The following is a 22,049-nucleotide window of genomic DNA, read 5'->3' as shown; positions in this document are numbered from 1 at the left end:
ACTTTTAAAAGGGGCCACAATAGTGTGCTGATTGAAACCCAAGAGAGTCCGGCCAATCTGAATGCCCTGTCTTTCAAAATCACTCTCTAGGATTTAAACACTAAGCTGGTCACTCTAATACAGGCATAGGCAAATTCAGCCCTCCAGATATTTTGGGACTACAACTCCCATCATCCCTAGCTAACAGGACCCGTGGTCAGGGATGATGGGAACTGTAGTCCCAAATTATCTGGAGGGCCGAATTTGCCTGTGTCTGCTGTAATACATGTTTAATTAAACATTGGCTTTCAGCTCATCCATAAAAGTTGTGTGTACAAAAACAGTCTGCCAAAACGCACAGCCAATTTTCTTGACATGTCAAGGATCTGTGATCCATCAAAAAGTTCATCTTCCTGTACTATCCAAATTTGCATAAATTGATGACTTACTGTTGCATTACAGTTATGACAAGGAAAGAGATGCAGCAGAGGTAAGAAAATGAGAATAATATCAGACCTAAAGGGCACAAATGGAGGCTACAGGTTTAAGATCACCTCCAAAATCCATTTCAAGATCTTTCACAGACACCATCCACACATTTTAAAACTTTCTGGACAACTTTTCTTGATACAGAAACTAGTTGTTTTATAGAGCTCAGAGATCCTCAGAAAGCTAACTTCCATTACTGTCAAGGTACTTGTGGATCTGTGAAACCTGCATGATGCTTTCAAAACTCTGAGCACCAAGATGTCACTTTAACATATAACATATAAGATGTCACTTAATACATAAGACAGAACAGAAGCAAATATCGTGGAAATACAGGTATCCATGACTTTGAGGGGGGGGGCCTTCTTTCACCAAACCTCCAGTAATTATTCAATATTCACATTCTCTCATCTAAAAGAAGGAACTTGACAGCATGGTCTACTTATGGTAAAGGGAAAACTAAAGAATGAAGGTTTTGTGTGAATTACAAGTTGAATAATTAAATAATTAAATAATATTCAACTACTACTGTTCTGAATTCACACATGTGACCTGAGCACCCTCTGCTGGGTGAAGTTATCCATCACAGCAATTAAAACAGAATGCTAGCATACCATTCAAGGCAAGCGGTTCATATCTCTAGCAGTTCAATCTGGGATAAGTATTTAAATGAATCTGTAATTGGGCTGAATCTTTACAACCTACCCACTCACTAGGATGTCACTCACAGGTTTATTTTATCTGTACTGCTCTCAACAAGCCTCATTAACACCAAACCCAAAACCAAGTTCCTTCTGTCATATTGAAATACACCCAACAGTAAACAATTTTTTATAGTAGCTAGCTCCAGTTCCCAAACCCTAACTCCTATGTCAAGTAGCTCTACCATTGCTTAAGAACTTCAGTGGTTTCTTTGAGAATGAAAGAGTGCAAAAGTGCAAACAGGATGCAATTTAAATTACTATTTGCTTTTATCCAGGATGAGGAGTACAGCACATTAGGGATATGGAAAATGTTCAGCACCTTTAACAGTACTGCAAAAATTGTTACCTGGAGCACAATACATATTAGTAAACACTTTGAGACTATTTAATACGGCATTTATGTACAGCAAAGTTCTTCAGCTGACTATCTTTCTACTGCCAGTCCATATGTGTTATATTCATTCCTTTAAAAAAATTCAAGCCTTATCAAAGATAATTATTTACACTTTGAGACAGAAAGATAGATTAGTGTCACATGTCAATCTTTTCTTTAAAACTACAAGCACTTAAAACTTTATTTTAAGTGAGACTATGTCTCTTGAAGCCAAAATACATGAACATACAGACAAGATGGTACCTGTTTCTCCACCTCAAGAAATAATTAGTAGCCAGGAGAAGTAGGTATTCAGTATCTCAAGCAGATTTGAGACCACAAAAAGCCTTAAATATCCCTATTTAAAAGAAGTTATATATTCACATGGGGTGGGGTGTCAAACTTGACATTTAGGCTTTAGGAACCATTCAGAAACACTCTGGAAAAGTGGGTGGTTCCTATTATGGTTCGCACATGTAGTTTTCACTTGAAACTGTCATTCCTCAAGGAAAACACCAACTACTAAGAGATTCTGACAAAAGCTAGGTTAAATAAAAAACAACCAAATATACATAATATGAAATAGAGCCTTCGTGGCTTGGAGGTAGTTACCTTTATTGAAGAACATGGATGCCATCTGACCCATCTCCACCCTTTCAGTGATTTCAAAAATGTTAGGTGCTCCTCGTCTCTCTGCAGTGTTAGAGGGAAGGAAACTCTTAGCCTACATCTCAAAGACGGGTCCCGCTCAAGCCACAACCTGTTCTCTCTCCATCTTGCTCAGACATGTAAATTAACACTTTTCTGTGTTGCTTATAACAATAATTGCCTGCAGGAGACCAGAAAAGGAAACTTTATAACAGTTGAGATTTCCCTCCCCCCTACAAATTAGGTACTGTACATGCAAGGCAGAAGGACGAATAAAACTCTGCAAACTATTACATTTGGGGTTTTACTTGCAAGGCTATAGGTTGTTGTAAGTTAAGATGCTGGCTCAGAGTTAACATTTTGGTCTGAAAGGAAACTCACAAATGATTTCATATAAAAAAGATTCAGGTGGTTTTCAGTTGTACATTTTGTGTCACTGAAACCCTGTGGAAGCAAGGCTAGGGAGAAAACAGGGTTGCCAGTGGCTTGATACCTTGATAAACTAGTTTTCTTGAATTGTAAAAATGCTAGTATTGTGTTTCTCAGAAAGCTACTACATGTGCATGTGTATACAAGACACAGGGAAAGTAGGCTGTGTCTAACTTTCTCATTTGTTCTCTGCACTGAAGAGCAACTCATAGGAGTGAGAAAAGTTTCTTGCTAGATACTTACGAAGAGATAGGATAGGTCGTGTCTCTGATCGCTCGTAGCCTTCAGGAAGAAGAACATCACTATCAGAAACGCCAGATGAAGAATCCTCATCATCATCCTAGAAGAGTAAGAAATAAGCATAAGTGTTCAAAATATAGAATTTCAGAATTCTGACAAGAAACAGAACGTCAAGACGTAAAAAAGAGGAGTCTTTACTTGCTGGAAAAAAGACTAAACCTCTCCAGCCAAAAGCCTTCTGGCATGCTTATAGCTTCAGCTGGTCCACCAAAAGGCTGAGCATCCATCCCAGTGCCAGGGACAAAATGGTGATGAGTCAAGTTTTGCAACATGGTGCAGAATCTACAGCCAGATTTTAAGGTAAACACGTAACAAATGAAATGAAAACAGATCTGCTCCACTGAGATTTTATAGCAATGAAGAAAAATAATTAGCAACCAAATGAAATGCCATACAAACCTTGTGCTTTTCCATTCTCTTCCAACGAAGCTGGGCATTTGCAGCAGCCATGGCCTCCATTACAAAAGTTGTGGTCATGTAGCTGGCGGAAAAATGGTAAAAGTACCAATTGGTTAATAACAATGGGTTGCAATATTCCATCCCCACCTACACAGTCTTTAACCTATATATTCTAAGGTGCAAAGTGTAAACAAAATTGGGGATTAAGGGCATGACTGTACACAGTATGGGCAGTCACACAATTGTTGTTCTTGCATCTGTCCTGTTTATGTATAAAGCATGGAAGAGATTCTAATTTTTGTATCAAAAGAGTCAGATGGGTTTGGAGAGCTGGTCTTATTCTCCCCATGCTGCACTGCTGCAGACACTTCTATTTTCCTGTCCTCCATCATTTCAGGGACTTTTCCACTAGAATCCAGCTCACTTATGGTACTGTGGCTGGGCTGAGTTGGACAAAAAGTGTGTAAAGTGATGGAGTGCAGAAATGTAAGACAAATTAGGAGGGAGGCTCAGCTCCCCTTACTGGAGGACTCATCTAATGTTAAAGAAATGCTCTCCACCCTGTTCTCTGTTCATGAATGGTGTAGACACTTGAAAAAGAAAATTTGCTTGCTCCCCATAATGTCTGGACATTTTCTTAGCAGTACGGCAAAAGAAAATTAACATGAGCAAAGACTCTCACGCATGGCAGCATTGAAGAAAGCAGAAAGACTAGTGCACAAGTGTTGCATCTACCAGGAGCATATTCTGAACAACCTTAACTGAAATGAAAAAAGCTGCATAAATTCTGTTCTTATGTTACTCTCATTCATTTTAATGGAATTCCTGCTGAACAAATCTTGGTGGATTATATCCCCAAATGTCAAGAATTACAGAACTGAATCTAACTGGAGTAATAAATTATAGGATAAGCACATATCATAGGACATCTCACTATACATCAATTACACCAGGATGATCATGGGCAGTCATGGGGGACAATTCCGCTATCTATAATAAGGTGCAACATGGTAGCTGTAAGAGATTTAGTGCCTTGGATGGAAGGTGCAGCTAAGGTGCATGGGACTAAAAAGCTTTGGTTGCCGTGATGAGTGTGTGGCCCTGCTTCTTCTACTTGATCTCTAGGTGACTTTCAAAACCAGTGACCGTGGTATCCTGCTGGGCCAGTGATGTGGAATGGGTATCAGAAGCACTATGCCACAGTGGTTCCGTTTCTATTTGGGTCATAAGCAGAGACCAGCATCGGAAGAACGTTCCACTGTTATGAGGTTCCACAGAACACTATTTTATCTCCAACGTTATTTGCCATCTATATGAAGCCATTGGGATCGGTCATTAGGCAATTTGAGGCAAGGTGTCACCATGCTGATAACCAGTTATATTTTTCTATTGCATCTCAATCAGGAAAGGCAGACCTGGACCAATGCCTGGACACAGTAGTGGGCTGGATGAGGGCCAATAAACAATCTGAACAAGGTAAGAACGTAAGAAAAGCCCTGCTGCATCAGACCAATGGCCCACCTAGTCCAGCATCCTGCTCTCCCAGTGCCAACCAGATGCCTTAAGGAAGTCTGCAAGCAGCACTCGCACACAAAAACATTTTCCTCTTCTATGGTTTCCAGCAACTCCACTGACCTTGGAGGCAAATTATAGCCATCATGGCTAGTACCAACTGATAGCCTTGAATTTGTCTAATTATCTTTTAAAGGCATCCAAGTTGGTGGCCGTAACTGCCCCTTGTTAGAATGAATTCCATATTTAACTATGCACTGTTTGGAGAAATACATTGTTTTGCCTGTCCTGAATAGTCCGACATTCAGCTTCATTGCATAATATATGTTTATTTTTTCTACAAGCTGTTTTGAGATACATAGTGCAAATTGGGGCAAAATTATTTAAATAAACAAATAAGATACTGACAGAACTATATCAGTCTAAAAGACTGATCACTTGGGTACCCAAATGCACTCAAAGACCTAATGCTGGACAGAGTTAGAGGAACCACTTAAAAGATTTAAAAAGTGAAGGACTGAAAACATTTTCCAAGAGCTGCCAGGAAGATAGCTGAGAGCAAGTGATCAATCAGTTGTTCCCATTCCCCATTACCATTTGCTTTGTTGATCTTATAAATGAATTGCTATTACCCCAGTAAGATGACCATGTTAAGGTTTCTCTCTCATTTTTACTAAAAACTACAATCAATCTTATTTAAACCACAAAAATGGTTTCTTACTGCTTCACCAACTGAACTCATTTATCAAGTTTGAATGAGAAATTAGTTTTGCTAGGATTAGAGCACAGCAGCAACATCCAGAGGCCTGGATAATTTCCCCTATGTTCTTTTACTACACTGAGCATTCTCCAGAGGATATTAGGGAGCCAGAAGTGCAAAACAGAGGAATGGAAGGATCAGGGTAAAAAAATCTCAAACGACTTGGCACCAGTGGGCAGCATTTCAAGGCCGATACAAAATATATACCGTAATTGCAAACCAACCCATATCCCAACAGCATCAAGAAATGAATTGGAAAAGAAATCAAAGCATGAGACAGAGAATGCTACAGGCAGGCTTCAAGGTTCTGAAATAATCTCTTTTACAAAGCCTCAGAAGCAATTCAGTCACTGGTACTGCAAGGATTTATGCTTCCCATCCAACAGAACTTACACTTTTATAATGCCTTTCCTTCCACAGATGTTAAGCAATTTATAAGATTATGTCTCAACATGAAAGCAATCCAGTCTCAACCCAGGGTAAAAGGGCACTGGAAGAGAGTATCCCTGTCCAATGTTGAAAGGCAATACTTTTACAATGGAACAGTAAAGTACATAAAATAATTGCAACAGGCACATTCATCGGAAGCCCACAAAATTTAGGCTGGCCTTGGTAGATAACCATTAGTTGTGTCACCAGCAATCCCTCTGCAACAGAGGAGACTGGGTCAGGTTTTTTTACTTCTCATCAAGTTTTAGAGAGCATCTTGCTTCTTCTGTCCATCCCCAAAGCATGCTGCAATAAATATGCAAGATTGACCCCTCCTTATGCAATTTCCTGGGTGTCAGATTTCAAAGGAAGGATACAGTCTGTTTCTCCCAATTGCAGTAAAGGTAAAGATACCCCGACCGTTAGGTCCAGTAGCGGATGACTCTGGGCTTGAGTGCTCATCTCGCTCTATAGGCCGAGGGAGTCAGCGTTTGTCTGCAGACAGCTTCCGGGTCATATGGCCAGCATGACTAAACCGCTTCTGGAGAACCAGAGCAGTGCATGGAAACACCATTTACCTTCCCGTCGGAGTGGTATCTATTTATCTACTTGCACTTGATGTGCTTTTGAACTGCTAGGTGGGCAGGAGCTGGGACCGAACAACAGGAGCTCACCCCGTCGCGGGGATTCGAACTGCCGACCTTCCAATCGGTAAGCCCTAGGCTCTGTGGTTCAGACCACAGCGCCACCCGCATCCCAATTGCAGTAAGTGCACCCCTTTTCCAGTGGAAACACAAGGGGGTGGGAATGGTCTCTCAAATCTTGGACATACAGAAGGAGGTCACCCAAGAGAGACTTGTGGTCCCTACAGATCAGCTGACTTTTGTGGATCCCTGACATCCAGGATAGTAGATTATCAATTAAGATGATACACACACACACTTTTTATTTTATTTTTAAATTTAAAGCAAGGTTTTACCTTTAATCAGAAAAATGACACCTTAGTATTGTGGAGCATATGCTTCACACTATCAGCTAATAATCAGCTTTATATATTGGTTCTCAGAAGCTAAAGGGAAAGGACATAGCAAACAAGTTTTCCGCACACCAGGGTAGCTGCTCCTGCCCAGGAGCCTGAATTTAATAACCTAAACCAAACAAACAAACAAACAAAAAACCAAGAAAAGCTTATCTAGACACAATTCAGCTCACCCAAAAGTGGTAAGGAGGCAGAAATACCCTCACCACCACCTCAAAAGTCTGCAACTGGCCTCTATATTGTGCTTGGTCAGATTCACAAATCATTTTTTGCAATTGTGCTCAAGATACCTAGCAACCCATTTCAGATCATCCAGCTACTGAATAAATCATGCTCCTATGAAGCCTGGGAGGAAGATGCCAAGGAGCAAGCCTGGCAGTAGTCCCTGTTAACCTCCTATTCTACAACCAAAGTTGTTTTGATGAGGTTTGACTTTTGCAATGGTAAAGTTTCATCAGCTTTTCACTACTATTAACAAACATAATTCCTCTAAGGAGCAAAAGACAATCCTAATCCATGAGAGATAACAACATCAAGTGTGAGGAAACGTAAAAGAGCAAAGTCCTTTTGACTTGGCCACAGACAGAAAACTCAGAAATGGGATAGAAGGGAGAGAGAACTCTCTTTCCTACCATCTTAAATGGGCAGGTATCCAGTAATTTCTGGTATCCGTGAGACAGATGCTAGGCCTCACTGGATAAAATTCAGACTGTACCCAGATTGCTACTCTACACGTGGCAGGAAGCTAGAGCAAGTTCTGCTCCCTGTCCATCCAAGCATCACCTGTCTTGCCTCTGATGCTATTGTACATAACGTTCAAACAGGGTGTTCACATTTAATGTGCCACATGTGTGGGCTCAGAATGTGCAATAAATGTCCAATGTCTGACCACAGAACTCGAGCAAATGCACCCCATATTAGAACACCTATGTATGGATGTAAGGTGGCAAAGGAGGCAAGGGCTGATGTGCCAAATGGGCAGGGAGGAAAGTGCATTCTTACTCTTCAGCACATGTGGGGGAATGAACTAGGTAAGAATACTGTCTGATCTGCCGTATGTAAAACACTCCCTCAAGGCCAAGGCACAACTTTCTTATTGAAATCACAATGGCTGGGTGACAAATGGACTGTATTACTTAGATACAAGTGACACCTTTGGGATTTACAAGTTCCCAGTAGATTGTTAATGGAAACTGACATGCAGAAAACTCTTACCTCATGAACCCCAAGAACATTATTAGGATGAGGCTGACAAGCCAACCAGCAGTGGCAAAGGCCTTTGGCATAGTCAGAGCTCCAGTCCCAACTATGAGATTGAACATGTAAACCAGGCCAACCTGCAATTAAAGAAATCATAAATGTTAAAATCATGTGACTTTTAGTTGTTAAAAAAGACTCTTTGGCTAGCAATCCCAAAATGGCCAGAAAGCAGCAGCCTCCATAGACAATCCAAACCAACATGGCTACTATAATGGTGCAGTTTTATAGAAAATATTATCGTCTCAGTAGAAAAATGCTTTTTAGCTCATACTTACACAGTTAGGTAGTGTTTAATATTTGGCCTTAGAAATATTAATTGTTGTTGTTTTTTTTAAAAAAAGAAAAAACACCTATGCAAACCCTCTGCAAACCACAACTTTCCAATAGCCCAATAGTTTATTTCTTGTTTTCCCAACCTAAGCCTTCAGGATGAGGGAGATTACAGATAAAATCTCCTTCTCCACATAGCAAGAGTTAAGCAGAAAGACCAGACATGCTGGTGAAAGGACATAGCCTCAAAACATCATGTGAGTTGTATCAGTGACTGTCCTTACCCTATGACACGAAGCCCTTTACTCAAGTCATGAAGTTCTCTCACTTGCCATGTTTCTAACTCCAAAGGAAAGATTCTCTGAAACTAAAGGTGTTGCAAAGAGGCTGAGGTTTTTTTATAGGGGGAAGGGTGGTACAGTTACTCAACTTCACCCATGAGGAGCCAATATAGGATGTGAGGTATTAAAGGAGCATTCCACAGCTTGCCAACTATTAGCCAAACAGGAGTCTGACAAGTAATTTTCCTCCCAAGTATATTTAGCAGTGAAGCAGATGGAAATTTTCCCTTATTGGGACACCAGAGTAATCTTGTTAACGAATGGGAATATCTGCATGACAAGCTTGTTGACAGTAAAATCAACCCTTAAGAAGAACTATTCTGAATTAGTTCCTGCCTCAGTTCTTACATTTAAATGGCAGGCTAAGACCAGGCATTATTCTTGTTTATTGAAGAACATTACATTAATAGTAACAGCAAAAGAAATTTGCTCTTTTGTTTAGTAAAAACCTAATTACCTCCCCACAGTACAAAGTGCTAAAATGGAACTACCTCAAGGGGCTCAGATTCCACAATTTATATTTTTAATCTGCTTTATCCTGTAGGTTCAACACTGGCTCTATCTGCAGCAAAAACAAGAGTCATTACTATTTGGGGGGCAGTGCCCTCATAACTAAAACAGTTCTGTATTAAAACGTAGCATGAAGAACTCATGTATGAATAGATTTGGTAAGTCAGAACCACAATGGGTAATTAAGGTGGCAGCTCAGTGACAGATGACAATATCTGAATGTAAAAGACTCCAGATTCAAACCCTAGCATCTCCAAGTAGAGCTGGGAAAGATTTCTTCTTGAAACCCTGGAGGGCAACTACTAGCCAATTCAGACAACACCGAAGCAGATGAACTAATGGCCACACTCAGTATACAGCTGCTTCCTATGAGCCCTGGGCACTAGCAGGAAAATAATTTAAACTTATTAAAATCATGTGTCATATAAGATACAGTGTCCATTAGACTTGAAGTGCAAGAAAGTAGTGCAGGGAGGATGAGAGAAAGAGCACCACTGATGGCTACCTTCCCCTTATTAAAATTACTGGAATGCCCATTATCAGAAGACAATCATCTACCTGGAATTCATGTCCACTGTCAAACACACAATTTTTAAACCAAGAGTAACCATAAATAAAATTACCTTAAGAACAGGGAATGTATACAGTATATAAACCAAATGCTAATGGCAGAAGTTCTGAACTACAGATGCATCCTTCAGAGACCTTTTACGCATAGCCATTCACTTCTCTTTGAGAGAACAAGGTCCTCCTGTACTTACTGGCATCTGAACAGCAAATGCATCTTTTGACTGCTTTCCCAGAGGATGAAACAGTAGATGTCAGTTTGCAAAGCGATTTTTTTAACTCGTTGGGCAGAACTGTCATTCCCTGCATACACCACCTCCTGGCTCTAGGCCTTAATTGCTTCTGCACACAAAGCCTTTGAGGACAGAAACCTTGGAGGTTTTCTTTGACTCTGATTAAAAAGAACAGTATAGGGAGGGAAGATTTATTTCAGATACTGGTAGAATCATATTTCGGGCCCTCCAAAAATGAGACAAGTACCATTTTTATGCTCAACAGCCTGAAGATTTCTGCAATGCTATAATTTTCAATCTGTAAGGTACTTGGTAATTTAACATCTTGGGAGTCTATTTTTCCCCTTGAAGATTCAGATCAATCTTCCTTGGACTAAATGTACCAGCAAGCATCACTATCCGATTAATGTCTTCTCAAAAATCACTTGCAATCAGAAAACCACCACTCATGAGGATAGCTTTGACAGAGAGATGTGATGGGTTATATATTAGGAAGGAGGACAGAGTCCACTGGTATGCCATAAAAGGGCATCATAAGATGCAGCTTCAACAACTCTCAACTCTTGTGTATGTATGTGCACTGCTTTCAAAGCCTCTTTGTTCATCTCAATTTTTATATTAAAAAAATACTTTCCTGATGTTTTAACCACTTGTTGCTGCAAGATGGCAGCTACAAGCATTCCAACAATGGAAACAGAACAGAACCCATCGGGGCAAGTACAGCCTATCAGCCATTTAAGAAAGCCACACAAATTTTAAAAACCTTTGTCCCCTGTGTTGCAGAATGCCTCTGCACTGAACTGATGTAAACATGCACCCAGGAATCTTGTGCACATTGTTAGTGCACATGTCTTTTTATTGTTCCATGAAGCGGTCTAGACTGTAAGAGAATGTGTCACTGCCCTAAGGACTTCACAACCAAAAAAGTATAATCATGTATTTAGTATTTAGCACACTGCTCTTCCCTGAAGAGCCTTTTACATATGGCTTCCAGATAGCCTTCCATTCAGTGAAATTACAGGATAACACCTGTTCAGCTTCACAGAAGAACAGCCTGGTGTAACTTTGCACAACTACATCACTAAATGGCACAAGTTTGAAAACTGCTTTGAAGGTGCCAAGTTGTAACCAATGCTGTCCTTCTTTACATGGAAGGTTCTTTGCTCCCATACAGGCACCTGCAGACAAAAAAGGGAGGTGATTTTTGCAAATTTATCCTTTCTTCGCCATACTGTGTCAGAGGATCCTCCAATTCCCTAGAAAAGATGGGTAGAGGGCCCTCCCCCTCTTCTTCCCCCAACCTTATACTGTATACAACACATGTCAAATGTAACTAATCTGTAGAAAGGACTTTAGAACTTGAAAAAAGATCAATGTGCGTACTTTTATAAACCAATAAATTCTTTAATAAAAAATATTTTTTTAAAAAATAGATGGGGAGGGTATGAAGGTGATAGCAGCACAAAAGTGGAACTAATGAAAATCACCTCCAACTGTTCATGGAATCCTCTGCTGGATCAAAGAGACTTCCATGACTGGAAGGACAGCATGGGATAAAATTCGCCACATCTAATTTCTGGCTAGTCTATCCACTGCCCAAATTACTTAGTTCCTCTTGCCTCTGATATTTGGGATTCTTTTCCCTCTTGTTAGTATTATATCTATCATAATCTAACATACCATATTTTTCGCCCTATAGGACACACTTTTCCCCCTCTCACTCTCCAGGCTTCAGGAAGCTATTAGCAAGCCTGGGGGAGTTCCTGCAGGGCTCCCTAGGCTGCGGATAGCAGCCTGCCGCCTGGCGCGCAAGGCGCCCTGAAGCAGAGTGCCCCGCACGCCGGGCAAACATCTACAGCGTGGGGAGCCCTGCGGGAGCTCCCACAGGGCTCCCTACGCTGCGGGTAGCAGCCTGCCACCCGGCACGCGGGGCGCCCTGAAGCAGAGCGCCCCGCGCGCCGAGCAGACATCCGCAGTGTGGGGAGCCCTCCACAAGCTCGGGGGACAGCGGGGAGGCGGAGCGCCGCCACAAGCTCGGGGGACAGCGGGGAGGCGGAGCGCCGCCATACCACTGTTCCCCGACCTGGTTTGGTTTCCCCGACCTGGTTGGGGGGGGGAATAAAGGAAATTTTTTTCCCTTTATTTCCCCCCCCAAAAACTAGGTGCGTCCTATGGGGTGAAAAATACGGTATGTTGAAGCAACCTTATTCGCTGATGCAGCTTTAGTGCACTTACATACTTTGAATATTCGCTAGAGACTCAATAGAGGGTATTTGGCAAGGTTTGCTAAGCATTAAAGCATGTTTAAAAACGCAAGACTAATAAGCTTTTAGAGCATGTGTGGGTGAAAAGAGCAAGCAAGTCTTGTATTAGAAAAGTTTCCTGAGTTTTTTCCAAATGTATTGTAACACAAGTATAAAATGCCTATCACAATTTAAAATCAAAACAAGAACGTGGCGGGGGGGTACCATGAAGAAACAGGAGCAGGAAATACAGAGCATAACTGTGCTGCTTGTCTCCAGCAAGAGACTGTAGTAATGCTAAATACTCACGTAAGGTGAGTACAGCTCTCCTGTATCAGTAATGCCTCCAGCCATGTTGAAGCTGATGGAACAGTCCAAGAGAGATGTCAGTTCCTTTTGATCCAACCACTGTTAACCTGAAAGAAATTTTATCAGTTGTTTACAGGAGTCAACAAAGCAAGCGGTAACTGCAGTTCATCACTGTGCATTAATGCAAGTCTAGTAGTATTGCTGCCTACCTTCTCTGGATAGAAAAGTAAACAGATTCCCCCAAATCAGCTAGTTTGAATTTGAAATCCGAATTCTTCACTTGCATTGCAAATTGCATAATTCTCACTAAAGGCCATAATCCTTTTAGAGAATCTAGTGAAATACCAGCCACATCAAAAACAAGGATCAAAACTAAGGTTCTCCTGTCAATCTAAAAGTATATAATCTAGCCAGATGATATAGTAACACACTTTAAGGAATTCCATTTAGAATTAATGGATTATAATCACTAAGGGGAAAATAGATTTAAGATCATTTATTTAAATTAAGTCACTTACTTTACAATTTACACATCTCCTGAACAAGCATTCATGACAATTGGTTGCTAACAATTAAATATAATTGTTAGATGTTTTACTTGAAGGCTACAGTTACAATCATATGCACAGTTATTTGAAAGTGCAACTGAACCAAGTGGGACTTAGTTGAAAGGAAGCCTGCCAAATCTGGTGCCTTCCATAAATTTTGTACTGGAAGTTATAGCCTAAATATTTGGACAGCACCAGGTTGGTGAAAGCTGTGTTATAGGGGTTCAGAACTTTCTGACAGCCTTCTCCTCCATGAATTTGTTTAACCTTTTTTAAAGGCACCCAAGTTGGGGGCCATCAGTGCCTTCTGTGGGAGTGAATTCTATACTTTAACTATGTGCTGTGTAGAGAGTAACTTTCTTTTCTCTGTCCTGAATCCTCCAATATTCAGCTTCAGTAGATGTCCACAAATTCTAGTGTTAAAAGTATATAAAATTATGCATGACATGGAGAACCCCTATCATGTTGCCTCTTACCTTTGCTCTAAACTAAAAAGCCTTGAATGCTTCAACCTTTCCTCATACAAGAGGTACTCCATCCCCTTCATCATTTTGGTTGCCCTTTTCTGAACCTTTTCCAACTCCATGATATTGTTTAAGTGGTGAGGGAACCCAAACTGTACATGCTATTCCAAATGCAGCTGCAACAGAACTTGAAAGCTTACTTTTTGTGGCATTTTTATTGGCCCTAATAAAATCTCCACCCAAACAGAATTATAGTATGCTACTGGAGCAAGGCTTAAATAGGCAGGAAAGCCTCACAGTCTACACAGACCTTTTACAGCAATGAGGAAAACACCATCCATAACATGCTAGCCCACGTGATGAGTTTCTTCATGCAAGTGTGCGTGCTGGAAAATTTCTAAATGTTTACATGGGGGGGACCCATACTGTATTGTATGAGTTGGCACTAAGATTCTTATCTAACACGTTAGCAATTCCACTGAACCAAAAAGAGAACCAGAGAAAGTTACAGGCAAAATGTAAGTACCATGGAAGGCACTACATGTGCCTGAATACAAAAAGCAAGGATTTTCAAGGCCCTGCTTTCTTACCCCTGATCGTTTACTCACAAGTCCCCTTCTTTGGCTGAGGCTGGGCTCTTTATTGAAGAAATCACTCTGTCCTGAATTTCCTAGCTCCTACTCCTGTTTGCATCTTAGTGCATGGTATGGGAAAGTTTTACCTGGACTTTCTATGGCCACTCAGATTGGATTGGATGTATGCAATTACTACCGTGAACAGAAAATACGATAAAGAGGGCCTCTTATGAGAAGACACTCAGAATGTACTCCTAACCCTTTCAATCTCTGCTGCTGGAGGAAGAGGAGGATAAGGGAGAGGGGACCCTCCACCAGCCCCTGCCAGCCTCCGCTGCTGTACCCAGAGAAATAGAAAGCTACCAACAGTTTTTCTACCACTATAAGCCATTAGAGAGCTCTGAAATGAGGCATTTTGAGGCAGGGCCTGGCAGCTTGGAATCTTCTGGTTCCAAAGCCCTGCAGGTTTCAATTCTTGGGCACTCTGCTGAGCCTGCCTGGAGCTTTTATAGCCCCCCCCCCCAAGCCACCCACCACTTTTGATTCTAGTCACTATAAGCAGTAAAGCTTGGGATGCAGTGGTTGAGCTGCTGTTCTGTTGCTCCCCGCAAGGGGTTAGGATTGCTCCATCAGTTATTTGAAGCACAAGACTACAAGGCGCAGACAAAGCAAATGTTAAGGAATGATATTTGGAGTCAGTGTCATGCCAGAAAGCCTGATTCAAATATAATGACAAAGTAAAATCCACAGATGTAACTGTCCACTTAGATAGTTGGGGGGGGGGTGGAATACCACTTGCATTTTTGCTCACTGGCCTAAAGGCCATAGGTGAGCAGAACCTCTATAAAGGCATGTGAATGGGTGGGGAAGGGGGATTGGTTTCCATACTAACAAAAGAGGAAGTAAGAATGTTTCCTTCACAATCAGCAAAGAAATGTAGCAAGTAAGCATAGTGGAGATGAATCACTCCATCCTTTCTTCACCATTCTGCATATTATTAGTCTGCTAATAGGAGGGGCTGCCCCTCCTCCACAGCCAGCCTGGAAAAGCACCTCACTAGCCTCTTAGTAGGTTAATAAGAACATCTGCAGGTTAGTAATTTTTGTGGCCTTATTTACAAGGCTGTGTTTCATCCTAAAAAAAGACTGGAAACTACCAGCTTCCGCTTTACTTCAGAGGCTTCTTACTCCACCAGTACACTATGCAGCTGCCCCTCCCCCCATAAAGTAAAAAATAAAAATACTCAAAGTAGAAATTGTAGGGAGATTTTGACAGATTTTTTTCTGAGCACTTGGGGTTAAAAGAAAGCAATTTAAAGCAACGGTTGTTGGGACATTTCATTCCAAATCTGCTAGACAGAGCCAGCCAGCCAGAGGATGATGACAGATGGGTGTCCTGCCACCCACCCCCACAACATAAATCCTGGCTACACCCATGGAGAGAGATGCACCCACAAGCAATTGCATGGACATTTCCCTCTCCCCATATATGCGTCTGTGAATTCACACACGCGCACGTGTACTGGGTCTCCGAGCAGATACAGACAACCGCGTGACCACCGCCTGCACCTGATAGGCAGCAGATCTTCCTAGCTGTTTGGGAAGATGCTCACGCCGAGCGGAGGTGGCACTTCTGTAGCCCTCTGCGCGGCCTCCTTCACGGGGGGAACAGCCCAGAGACAGGCAGAACAGTCACACACAGCCTGCGTCTATTTAAAAGCCTCCTCCGGAGAGCCGCGCGGGAAGGAGCGTCGTCGGGAATGCCACGTCTTCCCCGCCAACCCTTTCCCCGACCCGCCTCAGGCCGCCAGCCCGCTTCCCCTTCTGTAGCCACACAGTACTTCGCCCCGCCGCCGCCACCGGAGCCCCCTCTGCCACCCACTCAAAAAAACCTCCTCACAACAAGGCTCTTTACCCGCCACGCCGGCGCTCCTCGCTCGGCTCCACGGCAACGTCCGGCCCAGCAACTCCCAACCGTCGTTTTCCCTCATTACCGGCGCGAGCAAGGGGAACCCGCCGACGGCGCACGCGCGCAAGCGGAGTCGCTGAGGGAGGGTAGGCGGGGCAGTGGGGAGGGAGGGAAACAGCGCTTCTACGCCAAGCAAAAAGCCGCCAACAGCCGAGCTTTCCGCGCGCGCGACCACGACTTCTGGAATCGCTTTCTACGCCGATTGGTCGCATCTCTTGATGGCACGTGACCACGGGGGCGGGGTGTGTGTCTGTATGCGTCGGTCGGTGGTTGGGAAAGACGCTGGTCGGATTGAGACTCGGCGGCTACCGTAGCGCGACCGGGAAGGAGAGTTTGGCCACTGCGCGTGCGTGCGGCTTGTGTTGGGATGGTAGAGGAACGAGGTAAATAGGCGCTTGCGTGGCTTTGGGTGGGTTTAAGGTGGAGCTTGTCTTTCTTTCTCTGGTTCAGGTGTAGATTGCGGCCAAATGCTGCCTGTCTGGAGATTAGGAGTAGTATGTGGGGGAAGATCTCTTGCGAAAGTGGCTCCCTGATTGAAGCCTCTTCAGTGTTGCCTCTGGAGAAGTTACATGCAAAGTCTAATTCCTTTTTTTTGTAACTCGCTTTGAGGTTTGTTTGTTTTCTTTAAGTGGTGTATAAATGTTATGGAATAAATTCCATGCAGTGCGCAAGCAAAATTGTGGAATTAATTTCCAGGGAATGCTGTCGGTGTGGTTGCACCCGGACACTCAACCACCTCCACCTCCTCATCCTCCTGTTTTAACTTCTGAATCCTGGGTGTCAATTATGTAATTATCCTGTGTTTCAATCACAGTGTAGCAAATGCTTTATAGCTGCATGACTAAGTAGTCCGGACCTCCTCTGCAGTTGCTTCATAATTCTTGTACTACCACTGTAGTTTTTTTCTTTGTTATTAAACATTGTACCATTTCTGGTGGGGGTGGGGCAAAGAGAAATATTAAATAAGTAGGGTTTTCTTGCAGTTCATCTGCTTCAAGATACTCTCGGCAATTATTTTGGTCAAATTACAGATTATATCTCTCACAAATGAACCATGGTAAACGACATTTTATGTACACAAATATATTGCAGCTGCCCTTTAAATTGTGTATCTTACACTTTATTGTATATAATTGGACCGATTGTATATTAAAATTGATATGTATGATTCCTCTGTATAGCATTGTTATATGTTGCTCTCATTTGTTGTTGTTCATTCTTATTTCAAAACTGAACCAATAACATTTATTTTGAAAAAGAGTATCACTAAGATAATCTTGTTTGTTGCAGGCTTGGAGCTATGAGAATTAACCAGAATACTGTACTGCAGGGAAAGAGGGTGACCCTGGTGCCATATACCTCTGCTCATGTACCCAAGTATGAAACAGATACTTTGTCCAATCTCCAGTTTTTTTGGGGGGGGGACATTGACTTTAGAGGTCTGGAATGTTAAGCCATCTTTACATATTTCTTTGCGGAATTTTTTTAAATATATGTGTGTTTGTAATATGTGTGATTAATTTGCATTCCAAGTGGAACAGATAAATTGCTTGAGCCATAAGCACTGAAGTTACCTGTAACTGCTCTGATCTGCAAGTATTAATGGATCAGTTTATTGATATTAATTGGGCATATATGCAAAAGTTGTGGGGGATTTTAACTTTTCTTTTTTAAAAATTTCAATTTTTCACATATGTTCATAGGAATATTTTTGATAACACCTCCTACATTTTGAGATAACAAAACTGCAGGTATGTCCAGGTCTGAAATATGCACAGGTGGGCAAAATCAATCATCTGTGCTTGTGGGGGGGGGGAATGATGGTAATGGTAACCTCTTGCCTAGACTACCAAGAACTTATCACTGCTGTCTGGTGCATGTTTACTGAGATGTACATTCCACTGAGTGTGGTGGAGCTTACTCCTAAACTAGTATGCATTAGGATTACAGCCTTAATTTTTAACTCTGCAGGCATTTGGAAACCTCAGTTGTAAGCAGTAAGAACAACCTATTTGGGAATTATTAGAAATGGACATATTTATTGCTTACTGGTAATATATCTGTCATTACTACATGAGAGATATGTATATATGGAAGGCAGGACCTGGGGCACCCTCTCAGAAAAGATCAGGAATAGAGGTTGTATTTTGTTCTAAATACATTGTCTCCAGGTGCAGCTTCCACCCCCCCACCCCCCATTCAATGGCAGCCTAAGTACAAGTGGAATGAGAGTTAAACCTTGGTGAACCCAGCCATTAAGAATAATGTCTTCTGTCTGTGTGGTGCCTATTTCAGGTTGTGAAGAAATAGAATAGAATGTTGGTATTAGTTTGCCTGGACCAGTCATTTCATGCCTCAAATGGGTTCATGGTGGAGATCTTGTTTACCTTTCCAACAGAACATAGTAGGCAATGTTCTGAAGAGGAATATATTCCCTCTCTGGATTTTCTCACCAGGTACCATGAGTGGATGAAGTCTGAAGAGCTGCAGCGTCTGACTGCATCAGAGCCATTAAGCCTGGAACAGGAATATGAGATGCAGCGCAGTTGGCGGGAAGATGCAGACAGTGAGATTTTAAAATATTTGTCAGGACTTGAAGATGGGGGTAGCGAGCACGTATGTTGTCTAGTTTATTTAAAGGTCCATTCATATAAAATTCTTCCATGTTAAAATTTCAGCTGCTGATCAGTTTAACATGGTAATAACTAATACTGATAATTTGGACTGTGTAGAAATAGATGGCAACTTTATTCTGAGCAAAATTAAATCTTGGAAGGTACTCAGGGCCAAAACCTCAGAATACACAAGTACCCAAGAATCACATAGGTAAAGATAAAGGGACCCCTGACCATTATGTCCAGTCGTGACTGACTCTGGGGTTGCGGCGCTCATCTCACTTTATTGGCCAAGGGAGCCAGCGTACAGCCAGTGTCATGTGGCCAGCATGACTAAGCTGCTTCTGGCGAACCAGAGCAGCGACGGAAACGCCGTTTACCTTCCTGCCGGAGTGGTACCTATTTATCTACTTGCACTTTGACGTGGTTTTGAACTGCTAGGTTGGCAGGAGCAGGGACCGAGCAACGGGAGCTCACCCCGTCGCAGGGATTCGAACTGCTGACCTTCTGATCGGCAAGCTCTAGGCTCTGTGGTTTAACCCACAGCGCCACCTGCGTCCCTATGAAGAATCACATACCAGCTACCTAAACATGGTATCTATAGTTATCCACACTTAGATAACTTTCCATGCAATGTCCTCTGGATGCTGTGGAAGTTCTGCTCTTTAGCCCAATACCAGTGGTTAGGTACACAAGAACTGAACTATAACACCCTTCTTACTTATGGCTACCACATAAAAATTCAGATGGGCCTTTTTTTATTTCCTGCGAAGGGGAGCGGAATAGGCCCACCAAACACTTGCCCATTTGGTTTGACCCAAATTGACATTAAAAGATAAAGGTACCCCTGCCCGTACGGGCCAGTCTTGACAGACTCTAGGGTTGTGCGCCCATCTCACTCAAGAGGCCGGGGGCCAACGCTGTCCGAAGACACTTCCGGGTCACCAAATTGACATTAGGTGATATTAAATTCTTCCCAGAGTTCTGTATTTTCCTAAGGGCTCGAGGGACAGGAAAAGAGTTGCATTGGCTTTTGCACCCAGCCTGAAGCAAGAGAGCTCTCATTCCAAGTCAAGGAGGAAGCTTTTTACAATGTGCTGGTTGCCATTAATTACTGCATTAGTTGACCCTGGTTTCATTTAAAATGGTTTTAAATGTTCTCCATTGGGCCTGCTTCTTTTTAAAAAAATTCCCCAGAATGCACATTCATAGTGCTTGACACAGATAAGTGGTCTAAGCAGACAACCACGGAGGAAGACTGCATGGTGGGCGATGTGAACTTGTTCCTCACAGACAGTGAAGATCCAACACTCGGAGAGATCGAAATCATGATTGCAGGTAACCTAACGCTTCTGGGCCCATCAATATTTCAGCCTTTAGCAAGTTACTTCAAAAGATTGTCTCTTCAGCAGAAGTGACCAAAGCCAACAAAAAATAAAATAGGTTATAAACAAACATCCTGTGCACAAATGTCTGGCACAACTATTGCAACCTGACCTAGCGTCATTCCTTGGTAAGTCAGTGCAAGCTGCCAGGGTTGTATTTTGTCAGTCCTGAATTTTTCAGAAATGAAGCCTAAATCTTACTAAATGTGCAAGAAAGGAGCCTCTTCTTCTTTTTTCTGCACCTATCCCTGTATCCCTTTAGCCTGATTGATCTTTCTGTAAAGAAATAATGTTGCATATCTTGTACCTTCTGGTCTTAAAAAGTGCCTAGAATTAGGAAGATTTTAGGGTGCGTGAGAGATACCCATTCCAAATTCTAGACCCTCCTATTGGCCAAAGGTTCCCTACCCTTCTTCTAGATGAACCTGGAAACAGATAGAGTTCTTAATTCTCCCCTGCTCCTCTCTTTCAGAGGCCAGCTATCGTGGCAGAGGATTTGGCAAGGAAGCCACTCTGATCATGATGTCCTATGGTAAGAGTGTCTGGCATGAAGTTGGAAAGTGTTGGAGGGTGCTGCATATGCATGGAGGATTAATTTCTGTGTACATCAATAGCGGTAGAAGATTTCCATTCCAAGACTTTGAAATTCTGCCATAGAGTTTTAAGATACCTTGCTAATGAGTTTACTTTTCTGCTTGTACTTGGAACACAGAGCCTTCAATCACCTATAATAGTAGAAACATAGGAAGCTGCCTTATACCGAGTAAGCTCATCACTTCGTCTCACTTAGTATTATCAACACTTGCTAACAGTGGCTCTCAAGGGTTTCAGACATTTCCAACCTTACCTGGAGATGCTAGGGAGAGAAAATGGGACACATTGCATGCAGAACATGTGATCAACCTTCCCAAATGAAATTGACAAGAGTAGAGACAGTAGCTTATTTCTAATCTTCTATCCTGTAGGAATGACTCGCCTGGGACTAAACACCTTTGAAGCTAAAATTGGATTGGAAAATGAAGCCAGTATTGGCATGTTCAAAAAGATTCATTTCAAGGAGGTGCGCTAATAAGTATTCCTCATGTAGCAGAACCATCTTTAGTTGACTCTGTATTTGTGGCAGACCCTAAAGTTAACTTGGATTATTATCTTGTGCACTCTCTAGGTGGGAGTCAATGTCGTCTTCCACGAAGTAACACTCAGACTGATTGTGGATGAGCAAGAAAGGCAGTGGCTGCTTGAGCAAACCAGCCACGTGGATGAACAATTTTACAATGTAACGAAGCTACAGAATCGAGTTTGTGACAGCTAATGAGGCTTAGCTCTCTTTATATGGACTCCAGAAGCATGGGATCTCTGCCTCCAAACTGCATCATGGCCTGGATCTATCGTGTTAGGGACCAACCGCTGGAGTAGAAAATGCTGCAGGCTCTGTACTGGGTCAGCAGTCAACTTGACTTGCTGTTGCCCATCATACTTTTGTTTACCTTCTTTCACAAGAAAATCTAATGTCTACTGCAACTAGAATGAACTATCATATTGGGGAAATGGTTGCTGTTGGTGAAAATGGCAAAGTGTGATGTATATAGAGTGAACTGAATGTGTTTGGACTGCAGTGCTATTAATGGACAGGAAAGTTAGGCTTGTCTCCTCTGTTACAAACTGACAGTCGCATCATAGGCTAATATTGCCTTACTAGG

At 42.3% G+C, this 22,049-nt stretch overlaps 2 protein-coding genes across 6 annotated transcripts in view; one reads left to right on the top strand and one right to left on the bottom strand.

Annotated features, from left to right (window-relative positions):
- Positions 1-16,466, bottom strand: part of TMEM104 (transmembrane protein 104) — a 73,849-nt gene extending 57,383 nt beyond the window's left edge. The window contains exons 1-6 of one of the 2 annotated variants that reach the window (XM_053375824.1): positions 16,281-16,466; positions 12,795-12,901; positions 8,277-8,398; positions 3,322-3,403; positions 2,866-2,962; positions 2,158-2,238 (exon numbers count right to left, since the gene is read on the bottom strand). In XM_053375824.1, coding sequence (XP_053231799.1) covers positions 2,158-2,238; positions 2,866-2,962; positions 3,322-3,403; positions 8,277-8,398; positions 12,795-12,839 — 427 coding nt within the window. In that variant the 5' untranslated portion in view covers positions 12,840-12,901; positions 16,281-16,466. The remainder of the gene's footprint in view (positions 1-2,157; positions 2,239-2,865; positions 2,963-3,321; positions 3,404-8,276; positions 8,399-12,794; positions 12,902-16,280) is intronic. The other variant, XM_053375823.1, reaches the window with a different exon arrangement.
- Positions 16,467-16,617: 151 nt separating this feature from the next.
- On the top strand, positions 16,618-21,826 carry NAT9 (N-acetyltransferase 9 (putative)). Of its 4 annotated transcripts, none has more exons than XM_053375825.1 (8): positions 16,618-16,732; positions 17,640-17,726; positions 18,806-18,915; positions 20,162-20,302; positions 20,822-20,881; positions 21,062-21,112; positions 21,315-21,409; positions 21,515-21,826. In XM_053375825.1, exons 2-8 carry the CDS (start codon positions 17,650-17,652, stop codon positions 21,659-21,661), a joined length of 681 nt encoding a protein of 226 aa, XP_053231800.1. In that variant the 5' UTR covers positions 16,618-16,732; positions 17,640-17,649; the 3' UTR covers positions 21,662-21,826. The 4 variants fall into 4 exon arrangements, with proteins under 4 accessions (XP_053231800.1, XP_053231802.1, XP_053231803.1 ...); XM_053375827.1 differs by having other exon boundaries at positions 16,618-16,758; XM_053375826.1 differs by lacking the exon at positions 16,618-16,732 and adding an exon at positions 16,767-16,958.
- The last annotated feature ends 223 nt before the right edge of the window (positions 21,827-22,049 follow it).

This window comes from Podarcis raffonei, chromosome 2 (genome assembly GCF_027172205.1).
Source record: "Podarcis raffonei isolate rPodRaf1 chromosome 2, rPodRaf1.pri, whole genome shotgun sequence".
NCBI lineage: Eukaryota > Metazoa > Chordata > Lepidosauria > Squamata > Lacertidae > Podarcis > Podarcis raffonei.
The sequence above is the reverse complement of the archived record's forward strand: the minus strand, read 5'-3'. Positions and strand labels throughout refer to the sequence as shown.